General features: G+C 39.6%; 3 protein-coding genes across 4 annotated transcripts; 1 reads left to right on the forward strand and 2 right to left on the reverse strand.

Moving 5' to 3' along the window:
* Positions 1 to 1,389: 1,389 nt before the first annotated feature.
* aqp12 (aquaporin 12) lies at positions 1,390 to 2,683 on the forward strand. Its single transcript, XM_086283337.1, has 3 exons — positions 1,390 to 2,097; positions 2,265 to 2,381; positions 2,460 to 2,683. Exons 1-3 carry the CDS (start codon positions 1,503 to 1,505, stop codon positions 2,636 to 2,638), a joined length of 891 nt encoding a protein of 296 aa, XP_086139463.1. The 5' UTR covers positions 1,390 to 1,502; the 3' UTR covers positions 2,639 to 2,683.
* Positions 2,535 to 4,827, reverse strand: rpp21 (ribonuclease P subunit p21). Its single transcript, XM_086283341.1, has 5 exons — positions 4,490 to 4,827; positions 4,263 to 4,363; positions 3,672 to 3,754; positions 3,408 to 3,542; positions 2,535 to 3,245 (listed from the first exon to the last, which is right to left on the reverse strand). The coding sequence occupies exons 1-5, from the start codon at positions 4,544 to 4,546 to the stop codon at positions 3,148 to 3,150; spliced, it is 474 nt and encodes a 157-aa protein (XP_086139467.1). The 5' UTR covers positions 4,547 to 4,827; the 3' UTR covers positions 2,535 to 3,147.
* Positions 4,828 to 6,573: 1,746 nt separating this feature from the next.
* On the reverse strand, positions 6,574 to 14,380 carry pak2b (p21 protein (Cdc42/Rac)-activated kinase 2b). Of its 2 annotated transcripts, none has more exons than XM_086283336.1 (15): positions 14,000 to 14,380; positions 12,792 to 13,102; positions 12,582 to 12,688; positions 12,299 to 12,449; positions 12,127 to 12,158; positions 11,923 to 12,036; positions 11,623 to 11,755; positions 11,445 to 11,508; positions 10,205 to 10,253; positions 9,211 to 9,323; positions 8,997 to 9,114; positions 8,791 to 8,890; positions 8,506 to 8,702; positions 7,787 to 7,924; positions 6,574 to 7,679 (listed from the first exon to the last, which is right to left on the reverse strand). In XM_086283336.1, exons 2-15 carry the CDS (start codon positions 12,976 to 12,978, stop codon positions 7,593 to 7,595), a joined length of 1,590 nt encoding a protein of 529 aa, XP_086139462.1. In that variant the 5' UTR covers positions 12,979 to 13,102; positions 14,000 to 14,380; the 3' UTR covers positions 6,574 to 7,592. The 2 variants fall into 2 exon arrangements, with proteins under 2 accessions (XP_086139462.1, XP_086139461.1); XM_086283335.1 differs by having other exon boundaries at positions 12,792 to 13,132.
* Positions 14,381 to 15,680: the final 1,300 nt, after the last annotated feature.

Consider the following 15,680-nt stretch of genomic DNA (forward strand, 5'->3'; position numbering starts at 1 on the left):
TAACCACCAGGTGCTCTTTCCATCTGATGTTTTCTTTTCCATAGGGGTCATATGAATGGCTCCTACAGCTGAGGTGGTTGGACGATCTGATTTCCTCGTGTCAGCATTGTTCCCACATCATCATAATTAATGTTGTTCCAGGTTCAACATTGCAAGTGACCAATCGCCTTCTTGTGACGTCATTCCTTTCAGGGACAACATTTACGCGATGTCCCAGGGACAACATTTACGCGATGTCCCAGGGACAACATTTACGCGATGTCTCAGGGACAACATTTACGCGATGTACCAGGACAAATTTGTAAATTTCTGGATTACTGTTAATCTCCATAGAATCAAGAACTCATGTCCAGTTTCACAGCTATGGACCAGTTAATTATGTTTCCAGGTGATAGTTTGATTCATAGATTCAGCACACAACCATAAGTCTAGGCCTTTTAGTCCAGATTCTCTTCACTTATGTTTGTAAAATGATCAGGGAAGCTACTGCAATTTTGCCTGACCCAACCCCCGGGCCACGAAACACCCAAAAAGTTGGGGAACGCTGGTCTAGAGAACACTGGTTAGCTAATGCTGTCGTCAAGTAGCCTATCGCTAGCAAACAAACAGCAAGCCAAGTGAGGAACATATGTATAATGCTTACCGTTTATTAAAGGAAAGTATCCTAAATTGACTTCAAATTCGGCGGACAGGCGGCGGTTTAAGAAGGTGATTGGTCACTTGCAATGTTGAACCTGGAACAACATTAATTATGATGATGTGGGAACAATGCTGACACGAGGAAATCAGATCGTCCGAGGTGGACAGGCATCTAATCAGGATGCCTCCTGGGCGAGGTGTTCTAGGCATGTCCAAACGGAAGGACGCCCCAGGGTGTACACCCTTGCCACAGAGAGATTACATCTCTTGGCTGGCCTGGGAACACCTCAGTATTCACCAAGGTGAGATGGAGGAGGTAGCTGGGGAGATGAAATCTGGGTTTTATGGTAACCTGCTTGCAAAAATGTATTTTCTGTGCAATAGCTCACAGTAGCTTGAGTCCCTCAGGGAAAAAGGTCTACACTGATTCAGTGTTAAAAATTATAACTATCTCCAATACATGCTTCAATTTACTATACAGACTCCAAGCTGTATAATCCTCATATATTAATTTTATCTAAAAATAAAAAAACAAAAACAAGAAACCCCCCAAGACTTTCAGTATCAAGAAATTCACAGTATATTTATTTCTTCTAGACAGAGTGGGGAGTCATTTTAACCTGAGCTTTTACAAAATGATGATAATAAATGATCACTGAATAAAGGCCAGCTTCGTGACCTTACCTTGAAAAAGCCCTTGTGTATTTTGGCAGGTGGTTGCGGGATAAAAACCCTGACGTGTCTCTGATAAGAATTGTGTCTGTGCATGTGCCACGTTGTCAAACAGCGAGTACAGTGGTAAATTCAGCCCCTCACTAATTTCATTTTCTTCAAAACACAGAAGGGGACATCTCGCATGAGCCATGTCTGGACTGAATGCGTCTCTCGGATACTTTGTGGCTGCTGTGACTTTTGTAGTCTCAGTTCGATTTCTCCTTAAAAAACGGCCACGGTTCAGCTTCATCTCAGAGTTTACATCTTCTTTTATGCTGGTGGCATGTTGGCTGGAGGTGCAGACCATCGTGGAGGTGGGCGAGTGGGCCGGGGGTTTGGGCCCTGATGTGACTTTAACCATACTGTTTGTGGTATTGCTCACACACGGTATAATCTGTGGTGATGCATCAGGGAATCCCAGCCTGGCTGTGCAGAAATTCATGAAGCTTGAGGCCACCACCGTAACCACACTGCTTGATGTTGCTGCCCAGTTTATTGGGGCTCACCTAGGCCTTCTTGCAGCCAAATACTACTGGAGCCTGGAGCTGACAGACATGCACATGATCAAAAACCTGATGATCAGTGAGTGCAGCACATCTCTGCTGGTTTCTGTGCTTCAGGGATTTTTTACCGAGTTTGCCTGTGCCCTCGTCTTGCACATCATCCACTTAAACCTATGCTGCCGATCTGCTCTGATCCGAGTGCCGCTGATTGCTGTCCTCCTAACATTCCTGTCCCATTCAGGTAAGCCTGGGAATAACTGGCTTTCCTTTTCCTTTCCTTTTATTTAAACGTTTTACCTTCTGCTTTTTGGGATCCATTATTTGCATTTTTTTTTTTTACTTTGAAAGTTCAGAGGACTTAAAGCTGGAAATTTAACGAAAACTGTATTTTCCTATTCTTTTCTTCAGCCAAAGGTTATACCTCAGCTTACATGAATCCATCACTGGCATATGGACTCACCTTCCACTGTTCTGGATATACCTTTGCAGAGTATGCAGTGGTTTACTGGCTGGGCTCTCTCACAGGTAAACTGATTAAATGTGCATGTCCTTTCAGGTCTTAAAAAATTAACACAATACATAAAATAAACATTTGATTTCTAGGTATGACTTTGGCTGTTCTCCTGTACATGGGCCATATTCCCAGAATCTTTGCCAAAAATCTGCTATACTCCCAGAAGACACGTTTCAGAGTGCCCAAGACAAAGCAGAAATGCAAATCTTTACTTACCAAGTGCTCAGCTGTAAAGAGACGTTTTTATTTAACAATTTATCAAAAATAAAGAAAGAAAGAAAATCTTCAAATTTTGTCCTCTGTTTCTTTTTTAATCATGACATAAGTTTTTATTTGAAAAAAACAAAAACAAAAAAAAAACAATTTACAAGATACATATGAAAAAAAAATTAGCAATGTTAGAGTGTTAGCATAAAAAACAAAACAACCCCCCCCCCCTTTGTAATCAGAAAAGTAAAAAAACAAACAAACAAGCTGTCAATAAAATGAAAAGAAGTAATTTCATTTAAATAACATTTAAAAAAAAAAAACCTTCTCTAGTCTGTGGGTGGATGTGACACAACAAAACTATATATTAGCTTTTATTAAGAACAGTCCTTTGTATGTTAACCCCTCTTAGGCCCTGGGACCATTTTTGGTCCTTTTAGTTTTTCAGTTACAAGCCATTTGCACTGTGTTGAATGGAATATAGCCAAATTCTCTAAAAAAAAGTTTGGCATAATTTCATGTCAAAATTCAATCTGACTTCCTTAAGCAAATAGAGCAGAGCCATGGCTGCTACGTGCTGGTAGCACCTGGAGCAGAACTGAGTTTTGATGTCTGTGACCCGTCATTCTTTGTGTCTTTTGGCTGATTTTTAGCAGAAGTGATTGAATCTGTATGAAAGAAAGAAAAAACAATCAGCACAAATTTTTTGTCATAAAAGTCCCGTGCAAGCAAACATGAATTTCTTAATTACTGAATTTGGCAGCATGCTTATATAAGCCATATTGTGTTAGGGTATGTTTCGTCTTAAATATAAGTTTTAAGTTTGTCACCTTTCTGCTTTTGCTGCTCCAGCTGAGCCTCGGCTCGGTCTGCCCATAAACAGTAATCTGGATTATTCAGTAAGGTCTTCCTCTGTCCACAACTGAGACATCTCATCACGGTAAAACGAGTCTTGCTGTTTTTTCCTTATTAAAGAAATTCAGTTTAAATAAATAAATAAGTACATTTTTAATATTTATTCATTATCAACCATTTCTGAAACAAGAAAGTGACAGCCTACATTAAGTAGGGATTGAAAGATAATAGGGGCTTACGTTTTTGTCTTGTTGTAGCAGTTACACCTGGAATGAGCAAAGAGCAGCACCTCTTGCACAATGTCCTCTTCACCGATGGATCTCTACATATATTGAAAGATTAAAATGTTAGTCCATCTTTAAGTACATTCTGATTTTACTACTGTCCATCAGCTCCTAGACCAGTTTCATGTAAATATATGTGAATCTTCACACAGCTACACATTAACATCATAACACTTGTCCACACATTGTCAGTGTGAGACTGCTCTCATTTGTGAATACAGCAGGGTAAACGTGGCAGATGTTCCAGACAAATGCCAACTGAGCTGCTGGTCTGTGAGCACAGGGCCCACTAAACGATCTCTGGTCCTTATGTGTGCTTGTGTAGTTCGTACGGTATCGTATATTTAACACTATTTCAATAACTTGTGTTTTGTTTTGTTTTTTTAACTGTGACATTTTCATCTCAGTAGTTCAATACTTGATCTAAAGGGAGCTCTGTGGCACGCCGAAATATCCTGCATTACTCTTTTGCTCCCCAGACAATGTGATCAACGGGATTTGTTAAAAATCAGTATTTAAGTACACGTGATTATCATCTCAACTTACTGTCTGAGAACGAGACGCTTTGCAATCGTCTTCTGTGAGAAGCAGTAGAAACGAGCCAGCTCCACATTTTCCGGATTTTGAGCTAAAACACAATGTGCAGCCTGTGGACAAAACGTAAGAAACCAGCTGAGCGACCACATTCAAAACAGAGAGCATGCTAGCATTTATGTAGCATGTGACTGTAGCTGGAAGCATCGTGACGATAATTAACTAAAACTTTCTCCAACCTGGTAAAGGTAGTTCAGTCTCTGGTAAGCTTCTTTGTCTTTCAAGTGGAGCGCCATTACAACCAAAGTCAGATAACAAATTAGCCCTAATAGTAACAGCGGATTACTTCTAACCACAGCAGTATGACCCTCTGCAAGTAGCTACAACTGATATACTTCCGGGTTAATCCTTCAAAATAAAGGCACACAACGTGATTTACACCTCGGAAAATCAAAAATACAAAATCATCCGATTAGGAATTAACTGTCTACAACCATTCAAAGACCCGACAAGCATCTTGTATCTTTGTAGTTTAGTTATATCAACATCAACGAGTCTACAACGAGTCTTCAACCTCAGTCTGCGACTGGGGAGAGTGCCCGCCCTATGGAAGACATCCTGCATCGTCCCGGTCCCCAAAAAGAACCGGCCCAATGAGCTGAATGACTTCCGACCGGTGGCACTGACGTCACATCTTATGAAGACTCTAGAGCGGCTCTTCCTCAACCTCCTCCGACCACAGGTACAACATGCCCAGGACCCACTACAGTTTGCATACAAGGCGGGTGTCGGAGTGGAGGATGCCATCCTGTACCTCCTACACAGAGCCCACTCACACCTGGATGGGGGAAAAGGCACGGTCAGGATACTGTTTCTTGACTTTTCCAGTGCCTTTAATACCATCCGGCCCTGTATGCTTCAGGAAAAACTGAACAGGATGGAGGTGGACCCCTGCCTGGTGGCTTGGATCTCCGACTACCTCACCGACAGACCACAGTACGTCAGGCTGAAGGACATCACGTCTGACACAGTGGTCAGCAGCACAGGAGCACCACAGGGAACTGTGCTGTCCCCTCTTCTCTTCACCCTGTACACCTCTGACTTCTGCTACAACTCTGAATTATGCCACATTCAGAAGTTTGCAGATGACACGGCCATCATGGGGTGTATCTGGGATGATCAGGAAGAGGAGTACAGAAGTCTGGTGAGGAACTTTGTCGCATGGAGTCACACAAACCACCTGCAACTCAACACCTCAAAGACTAAGGAACTGGTTGTGGACTTCGGGAGGTCTAGAGCAGGTCCACTGCCGGTTCAGATAGAGGGGGAGGAGGTGGAGGTGGTCAACAAGTACAAGTACCTCGGGCTGTGGGTGGACAATAAACTGGACTGGTCATGCAACACAGAGCACCTGTATAAAAAAGCCCAAAGCCGACTGTACTTCCTCAGGAGGCTGAGGTCTTTTAACATCTGCAGGAAGCTCCTGAGGATGTTTTACCAGTCAGTGGTTGCTGGAGTACTTTTCTATGCTGTGGTGTGCTGGGGGAGCAGCACAGCAAAGAAGGACTCATCCAGGCTGGAGAAACTGATCAGGAGGGCTAGCTCTGTGGTCGGCATGAAGCTGGACACTCTGGTGACAGTGGCAGAGAAAAGGACATTAAAGAAACTGATGGACATTATGGACAATGCCAGGCATCCTCTGCACACGGCCATTAACAACCAGAAGAGTCTGTTCAGTGACAGGTTGCTTCTCCCAAAGACAAGAACTAACAGACTTAAAAACTCCTTTGTCCCACACGCCATCAGACTGTTTAACTCCTCTCTGGAGGGGAGAGGGAGGGGAAACAGGAGGACAAAGGAGGGAACAACTAAGCTGTAGTGCCTCTTCACCTCACTGTACAATACCTTGTGCAATACTTTTGTAAATAGTCAACGGTGCAATAGACTCAATACTTGAAATGTGCAATTCACTTGTATTTTTATTTTTATTCCTATTTATTCTATTTATCCCCTTCGTATATTTTATTTATATTGTCTCTGTATTTATATATATGTGTGTGTGTATAACTCTGTAACTTCTGTCGGTGCTGTGCTTTTTTGGAAATCGAATTTCCCAGAGGAACCCACCCGAGGGATTAATAAAGTTCTATCTTATCTTATCTTATCTTATCTTACATCAAACGATATCACAGAGAAATTATTCATTGATTCTACAACCAATTAATTGCAGGGCTTGTAATTCTTGTTCTATACTACTTTGACTTTGTGTGGTTTAAGAAGTAACGGATGATCTCTTTACACATCAATCACATTCACATCCAAATCACAAAAGTAAAAACAGTTGAATTTATTTGAGTGTGCAGACAAAGTTGTTAGTTGTCCAGAAGAGAAACCGTTAACAAATTGTCTTTACCAGCCTTTGTATCCAACCAGTATCATATGGTCACGTTTTTCAAACTAGTTAAGTACACAATATACACATGGAAAAACAAGAGCATTTGTTTAGTCAACACGAACACAAAGGACAAAGTTCAACATACAATACTCATTTTTAATAACAACAGAGAAGAAAGTAGAAACCCTGTCAATCTAACATTTTAATTTACCTGTAAGGTGCGCCTCTGGTATCAGGAGACTATAAAGATACAGGGGAAGAACAGGTACAGTAGCTCTGTTGTGTGTAACAAATGTAGAACGACATAATCACAACACATGTTCATGATGATGACTCCACTGAAATCTTTCCTATAAAACCAATAAAAGAAATGTCCTTAAACAATGGGTGGATGTGGAAATAGCACAAGTGTTCACTGAATGAGACAATATGTGACAAGAAGGGGGACAAACATAAAATTCAAGTATCAAAATAACTAAGACACCAACAAGCTGAAAAGATCAATTACAAAGGTAGTAAAAATCACGGGAAGAGAGACACTGAGACAATCAACAATACATTAGGCAACATTTTGCATTTGTTTAAGGCAGTTGATTAAAAAAAACTAAGTAGAACTAGGCATCTTCTTCATTCCAAGTTAAATACAAGCCTAGCCCTAACTTATCACCAGAAGAGTTGATGTACAAAATTAACTATGCCCGACTCTGATACTACGCACTTGAGTTTGACTTGTCTTCTGACATCTGAGAATGAATAGAGTTCATATGGACAGCGGTGGGGTTGTGCTCTAGATTTTTGGTCTTCTTCACAGTGAGGTTTGTCAGGGCTTATAAGGCTGGTGCATCAAGAGTGGCACACCACTCTCAGCCTATTGTCTGGCACAAAATCTAAATAGTTGGCACATATCTGTGCACAGCATGGGAAGGCAGGATAGCTACTTTCATCAGCTAACGATTGCTCTTCATGGCCTCCTTGGCTGCCAAGATGAGAGGTGTGAGACTGGAGAGGGGTTTCGCCAGCTTCAAAAATGGATGCTGAAAAAGATGTGGATGTGAAAAGAGAATATTACTGGCCTGAAACACAAATATAGTAAAACACTGAAGAGTTCAAAGAGTAGCCAATAACTGGAATCGTTTGTAACCTGCAGGAGCTCTTTGCCACTGCCTCTTTTCTCTACATCCATTTCCAGGCACAGGTTTAGAAAATCTCTGAAAATTGGAGACAGCTTCTCAGGATTCTGAAGCTCAGGTGTGCCATTTGTAGCAATTAGGTATAATGCCTGCCAAAGGGGAAGAGACAAACAAACAAAAACTTTAAAAGCAGAGTTTTGGGAAACAACACACTTAAAGGAAATGAATCAAGTCAAACTGGCTGAGAGGGAAATGTACTACAAAAGTTAATGCTGCACAACTTTCTATATTTGCCTGGGGATATTCCAATCCACATGAGCACATTCCACACAAGAAGTGAAGCTTGTCACTTATAAAGTAAACAGACCAAGAGCGACAAAGTCAGAAAAAGCAAAGTGTGAAATATAGGGTAATAAAGTTCATTATAGTGGTAAAAAGGAGCAGGGTGTAAAATCAGAAAACGTTAAAAATAAACAAAGGCAAGTGTTTATCCTGCTTTTCTGTTGAATCATGGGAGTCTATGGCCCACAGTTATTTTCTAACTACACCAAAAGTCCGACAGACACAAATCACCGATTCAGTTTTAAGTGATTTACTGTGACCTTGTAGACACTGTACAGATGAATAAATTGGAAACATTTCATTTAAAAATGGTATATATTTCCCTACGCTGCTCTACACTATATTAAAGGTGTCTAAACTAAAATGTGTGAAAGTGTTCTGCACTCACTCGTAGTGGATTCTCATTCAGGTAGGGAGGTTCTCCTTCAACCATCTCAATGGCCATAATACCCAGTGACCAAATATCTACTTTAGGCCCATAAGCCTTTCTGGTCACCACTTCAGGAGCCATCCAGTAAGGCGTGCCTACCATGGTGCTGCGTTTGCTCTGCTCTGGAGTGATCTGGGCGCAAAAGCCAAAATCGGCTGTCGAAGACATGAAGAAGAGTGAAACAATTTACACCGGAAGGATTTAACAATGCAATATTTATCATAATTACAGCACAGGACTCACTCAGCTTGACAGAACCATCCATCCCAAGCAGCACATTGTCACTTTTGATGTCTCTGTGGATGACCTGATTTGCGTGTAGGAAATCCAATGCTTGTAAACACTGGGTGAAAAAAAGAATTGAGAGAGGGAAAGATGGCGTTTTTTATTATACCTTTTACATAAAGTGGGGGTCAGTTTGTTTTACAGGACTGCAAAATGTAACGTACCTCTCGGCAGACAGCAGCTATCTGGGCCTCATCCATGCAGGTCTCTGTAACTACATCTGTCAGCGAGCCACCAGCAAGATATTCCATCACCACAAATAACTCCTCCCCCATCAGGAAACTGGCACATAAAACAAACGCATGTGAACAATCAGACAAAAAGTACTGTAAAAAAGTTTAAAAACCTGCCAGGCTGTAGGTTTACGTTCACTCTCACCTGTCTAAAAAGTTGACAATGTTTGGGTTCTTGAGCTCCTTCATCACTAGAATCTCGTTGATGATCAGCTCCTTCTTCGGCTGCTTTTGTAAGTTGATCTGTTTAATGGCGACCTGGCAGTGTGAAAAAACATATATGACCTTTAGTTCACTCTAGGTTTAACATTCAAAAATGTTTCCTCCTAATGTAAAGCGTCACACAGTAACCTATGAAAGACAAAGTAAAAAAACACATACGCATATGCCTTTAAGAGATAAAATGAGTTTCTAAGCAGTTTAGTGGATTTAGTGGTTGGTGCAGATGCTGGACTTTAGATACTTCTTGTTGCATAACAGATAGCTCTTGCTCAGTTTAACTTAATTCAACTTCTTCATTTTTTGTTGGCTACAATTAAAATAATAAAACTTTGTTTTTTTATTGAGCTAGATTGTTTTTCATATTTGTGGCTACTATGACACAATAATTTATCATTTCTGGGGATAAATAAAGTACATCGTTCATCAGATCTACTTGTCAGGTGCATTGATGGAGACCCAATGCACTGCAGTTCTCACTTTAAAGTTGTTTGGATGGGTCTCCCTGTTATTCTGGCTACACAGCCAACTACTCACAACACTTACAAAATTCCTGGCAACCCAGATCATTACAAACTTCACTCCACAGCAACGTCTCAAATGTACCACCTGAACACCTTCACCATGTTATCTCTCTAGTAAAACTCCCTAAAAGCTCTTTCTAGCTACAACATGTTCAGTGTTCATCTGCTCACTATAAACTAAAACTGTGCACCTACGTATTACCACCCAAATAATCTTTTTAGTAACTACCAGCTGCCTCACAATCATTTTTATAAGCGAATAATAAAAAATAAACAAAAGGTGCAGTCCAATCCTTTCAAAAATGGCTTTAGCTTGTCACTCAGCCCCGCTTGCTATGATCCATATTATTTTTCTTTTTTTGACACCACCTAGTCCATTACTGATTTAGTCTTTACCTCCTGTCCTGTGGATACATCAATGGCTGTGAATACTGTTCCTGATGCCCTGTAAAAAGAGGAAGATTATTTATTTACTTCAACACATATTCTAAGAAACTATATACTCACAATTATTCTTCAAATGCATTTTTACTCACTAAATGTTTTACTTAAGGTCAGTAATACTGAAGAGAATTTATGTTTGTATGAGTTGAGAGGAATCACATCTTGATTAGGAATGTACTACCTGAGAAAAACAAGTATTCATGTGTAACTTATAAATAACTTGTCAATCTTATAAACTAAACTTTGACATGAAACCCGATGCTGAAGATTCTCCGACCTAAAAGCTGGTTGTGAAATTTCACTTTGTTTTTGGGTGGGATGATCAGAAGTAAAAACAGAGTCAAACTGCTATACTGTTTTGTTTTTATAACACCTTCTGGAAAAAGCTTTTAAAAATCCTGCTCTGGAGAAACAAGGGATTTTAAAACATTAAACATATTAATCAACATTAATAATATGACACATCTGCTATTAATAATGAAAGTTATTAGTCTACTACTATTTTTTCTCATGGTAACATTGCTCCAGGGCCTTTTCACAACAGAAAAAAAGAACTTGTCAAACTAGAAATGGTGAAACTGTTACAGACAAGACCGCCCTCCTGGCAAAATTTGCCAGTAAATAACTTCACCAGTTTAAAACTCAGCTCCTCCTATTGTGAGTATCTACAAGAGACTAAACAATACCAATCTCTGGTGATTTAAAAATCTCATATCGCATATCAACTGATACCGTTTCTTTCAGATACAGCAAACAAACTTTCATTGTTATTTATTAGTTAATGTATCAGTCCCTGCCAAGATAATATAACAGTCCATTTTAAAAACAAACTTGTTCATACAGCTACAAGCAGATGTGAATTACTCCTTTACGTTGCTTGTGGCATTCCAAACACTTGCTCCCAAGAGGAAACTTGTAGAGCGGCCTCTGACGAATAAACTATTCAGTATCAGCACTACTAACGTGGACCAAGTGTGTTTTGCCTATCGCTTCCTCACTTTCTTATTTTGCATTTCAGTCATTCGAAATGTTATGTATATGCAAATGGATAATATTGATCAAGCCCTACAATCTGATATCAAAAAGGCTATTCGCTGTAAATATTTACTTAGGTCTGGACAATAAAGATTGAAAATCAACTGCCTGTTTTATAACATAAACAATTAAAACTGTAATATAAAAAGTAACTCACCCCTGGCCAATCTTTTCATATCGGGTGTACTTCTTCTTGGGATCCCCAATACTGACTATGGTTCCTGTAAACCACATTTAAAACGTGTTAAAAGAAAATGGCAAATGGAAGTGACAGGAAAAATGAATTATGTCTACTGTATTTATGCGAGACTAATGATGAAGTAAGAAAAATTTACTCAGTTTGTCCATGATCTCTTCGTCTGACATCTTGCCCTTCCTTTTTTGCCTGTCTGCAGCCTTGGAGGCCACATCTCCGTCCGGACACGTGCTTGGAGCAGGGATGGGGTCGATGACAGAGCGAGTATATACCTGCAAAATACAACAAACATTAGCCAAAGATTAAGATTATTTTTAAATTGTTATTTAAAAAAGGAAAAACAAAATCATTAGAATTAGAAGTTGAAATAAAAATATCTTATAATGAATTCTGATAATAATCGTTACGCAGTAAGGCCAACATCTGGCAGGTGACTTACACTCTTTGTGTGTTCTGGTCTTGGTGCCACAACTGGTGGAGGCGCTTCATCATCGTCATCATCATCTATGTCTTTGATGTTTGGAGATGAGGGTTCAGTGCCTTTTTTGGCAGCCTTGTATAAAGTCACAGCAGATTTTGTTAACATGTATTAGACAAAACAAATACATAAAAAAATACCTTTTAAAAGTCCCAAGATACTTACAGACTGAGGCCCTACTGTGAATGTGTCTTTTTCTGTGAATTTAAAAAAAGTGTGTTTTTAGTAACCATGGAGGTATAGTCAATTTAAAACTTAAAGTCTGAGTGTCATTAAGCTGTGACACTCACTGATCAGTTTACCCCTAAATAGGGTACCAAAAACATAACATTCTCACCAGAGGATGAGAAGCTGAGGTACTTCTGACGACCGTTGCCTGTAGAGTCATAGAACTTAAGGACATCAAGCACAGCCTGTGGGTTTTTCTTCTGCTCTGACTTGGTAATGTTTGACGTCTGGAGTAGTCGAGCCCATTGCTCTGGCATACCCTATGTATTAAAAACAGAAAGGAAAATGTGTCCAATAATGTAAGCTCTAATCTAAAGGACATGCTGTGCTTTGGTAACAAGAGAGCAGAGTTTAGTGAGTGAAAAATGAAAATAACCAAACAGCGAACTCACCGTGAACTCCCCTGTTACAGCGTCAAACCCAACATGTATGGTATGTTCAAAATCTGAAGGCGGTGAGATTTCTGGTCGCTCTTTGTCTCGATCTTTCTTCCTACCACCTGAAATTAAATGAACCTTTATCCAAATTGACCAGGACAACACTCGCTACAAACACTAGACTTGAACTTATTTTAGGCCAAACTTTTAATCTTTTTATCTCACTTTTTTCAGCCCCAGAGAAGATTGAGATGATCTTATTGCGCTTCCTCTCCTCAGGCACAGAAGGCAGCGGTTTAGAGCTGTGGTTGGCCGAAAGTGAGTCTTTGCCAGAGCCAGTGCTGAAGATAGTGCTGCTCATCCTGACCGGAGGGGCAGGGGGTTTATCCTCAGGATCTCCGTTATCACACATGGCCAGGAGGTGGTTACAAGCCTCAGAGGGCTAACCGGGACAGGAATACAGCGTGTGAGGATAGTAAGTGGTGAGGGAGGAAGGCGGCGCTCACATCAGCATGAGACACTAGTGTGTTCATGCACTGCAGGAGAAAGAAAACACCAAGAAGTACCTGGATAAAAAACAGATATATGAAAGAGTATAACTACGCTGTAATAAAGCTAGAAATACAACAGGGTGTAGTGACAAGAAAGCAAGCACCCTCTATAATAAAATAATAAGTTAAATTTGCTACAGAGGTTCAATAAGTAGGAACATTGGAAGGTGTAATGTTTCGTAAGAACCCTGAGCAGACAGAAAAGCCTACACAAAGCTTGACATGTTTTCAGAGACATCACACTTTCTCTGTACTTGTGAAAAAGCTGCTGCAGAGACCTGCTGCACCAACTTTACAAAGTTAACTGCGCATAGAGTCGACAGGGGTACCCAAGAATAAACATAAGCATGATACACAGCAGACTAACTCGAATAATCAGTTCGTATTCTAACATCTGAAAGGTGGAAGAGGAGCCCAGATGACAATCAAAGAACGAAGTTGCTCCTTATCTAGTGCACAAAAATGAAAAGCTTGCACCTACTTTCTTCATTTTAAGGTTTATAAAGTACGAGCACAACCTCATGAATGACCCACATATTTCCATATAACGGTGTTCCTACTGTAATGTCTACTCAAAATGCCCTTCAAGAGAGTAACAACAGGGGCGGCTAGCGGGCTAACGCTAGGATAACTACTTGGCCAACAAGTGTGCTAGCCAGAAGCTAACATTAGCAAGCTATAACAGCGACTGCAAGCCTTAAATAGAGCTTTCAGCTAACGCTAACTTGACAACCAAGCTTGAAGGTTCCTCCCCATGATCCGCCAAAAATAACACTGTTAAGCGGTGCTTTAGAAATCACTAAACATACCAATTCACAAACTATTCCGCACAAATGAGCTTTATTTAGCTAAAGAAGGCGACGCAGGAGCAGAGAAGCTTACCGGAGAATCCACACCAGTTAAACTTGATTGGAACTTCAGTCCAGAACGATCCTCGACGGTGTGCAAAACGTCTGTATATCCTTTAAAAGTTATTCCCCCGTAACAAGGGCTCCCCGGTGGTACAGCCGGCGTATAAATAACTTAGTACAAAGGTTATTCCAACTATTTACAGTGCAACTTTTCTTCTATCTTTTCGGCCCTTGGATAATTCCGCTATGGCGAAGGGGAAGCGGAACTACCGACCCAGCCCTGGCCTGTTCAATAAAATGTTTCAAATGAATGGTGTGTGAAAACCAGTGTTGGGCAAGTTACTTTGAAAAGTAATTAATTATAGTTACTAGTTACTTCTTCAAGTTAGTAACTGAGTTACAATATTCTAAAAGTAATTAATTACTTGAAAAGTAACTATTGTGTTACTTTAAAAAAAACGTTTAACCCTCTGGGGTCCAGGGTATAATTGGCCATTTTTAACTACTTTTGATTTTCCCTCTACATTTTACCTTTAAAAACTATTTACTTTGCCTTGTTTGGTATCATCCTTTTCAGCACAACCTCACGTGTCTGAATTTACAGTTATGTTTTCATTTTGACATGCTGTATTAACACAATTGATCTAAAATCAGACAAAAAACATAAAATCAGAGTAGAAAAAAGTTATATTTTTTACTGTAACAACCACAAACTTGTTTAATGAATCATATTTCATAATTTTAAATGCAAATATAAATTGTCAATTTTAAAATCCTATGCACAAGTTTTGCAAACAACAAAGTTATTTGCATCCATTTACCTTTTACCTTGATTTTTTAAATAACCATTTCAAACTATTTACAGAACAATCAGCTGTTCTGCATTCAATAAGATGCCACACAAATTATTTGTGCCACTCCAAATATTTCTGTCCACTATAAAGGAGAACATCACAGCCTGATATCTGCAGGTCTGACAGCAGGAGGTGTATCACTCCTTTTTCTACCTGAAGACAGCAGTCGCCTCATTGTTCTGACACTACACGCTAACCACACAAGACAACACATTAACTACATGGCGAAGACAGTCAGCTATCTGAAGCAAAGAAGAAAAAAAGAAAGAAAAGAAAAATCAGAGCCCGTGTGCAAAACCACACAGATCATACCCGGAGCTCCAATAACACGTTTTTAAGCATTAAGAATAATAAAAATGTGAAACATGCTGAAACCTATTAAAGTGGACGTTTAAGGTAATGTAGTTCAGCATTTACAGACGTAATTTTCCAGCTGCAGAGCAATTATTTTGTAAATTATAAATGAAGTGTGGCAGGTTTCTCTCACTAATCTGACATTAATGTAACGTTTGTTTATTTTCCTGCCTTAAGAAATTTTAAATGGCCTAATTTTGAAAGCCTAATTTTACTCAGATTTTTATGGCGTAAATGAAAAAAAGCAAATAACATACTAGCAAATTTACTTTCTATACACGCATCATTGTTTCTCAAGCTGTGAGAAACGACAGAAAAATGTACAGACTTATGTTAAGTAACAAAGACTCATTCCAAATGAGGGCAAAATTTTTATAACAACAACAAAGGCCTATTTTGAGAGAGGAAAAACAATATAGACATATAATATATTAGTTATATTGAAAAAGGAAGATGATGGGTTAACTACTTATTAGTTTTCCTGCAGTATAGTTCATAAACTAC

Source organism: Aulonocara sp. 'chitande type north' Nkhata Bay, linkage group LG23 (genome assembly GCF_057382095.1).
Source record: "Aulonocara sp. 'chitande type north' Nkhata Bay isolate Kocher_YH1m ecotype deep benthic linkage group LG23, A_spYH_male_GT1.1, whole genome shotgun sequence".
In the NCBI taxonomy this organism is placed as follows: Eukaryota; Metazoa; Chordata; class Actinopteri; order Cichliformes; family Cichlidae; genus Aulonocara; species Aulonocara sp. 'chitande type north' Nkhata Bay.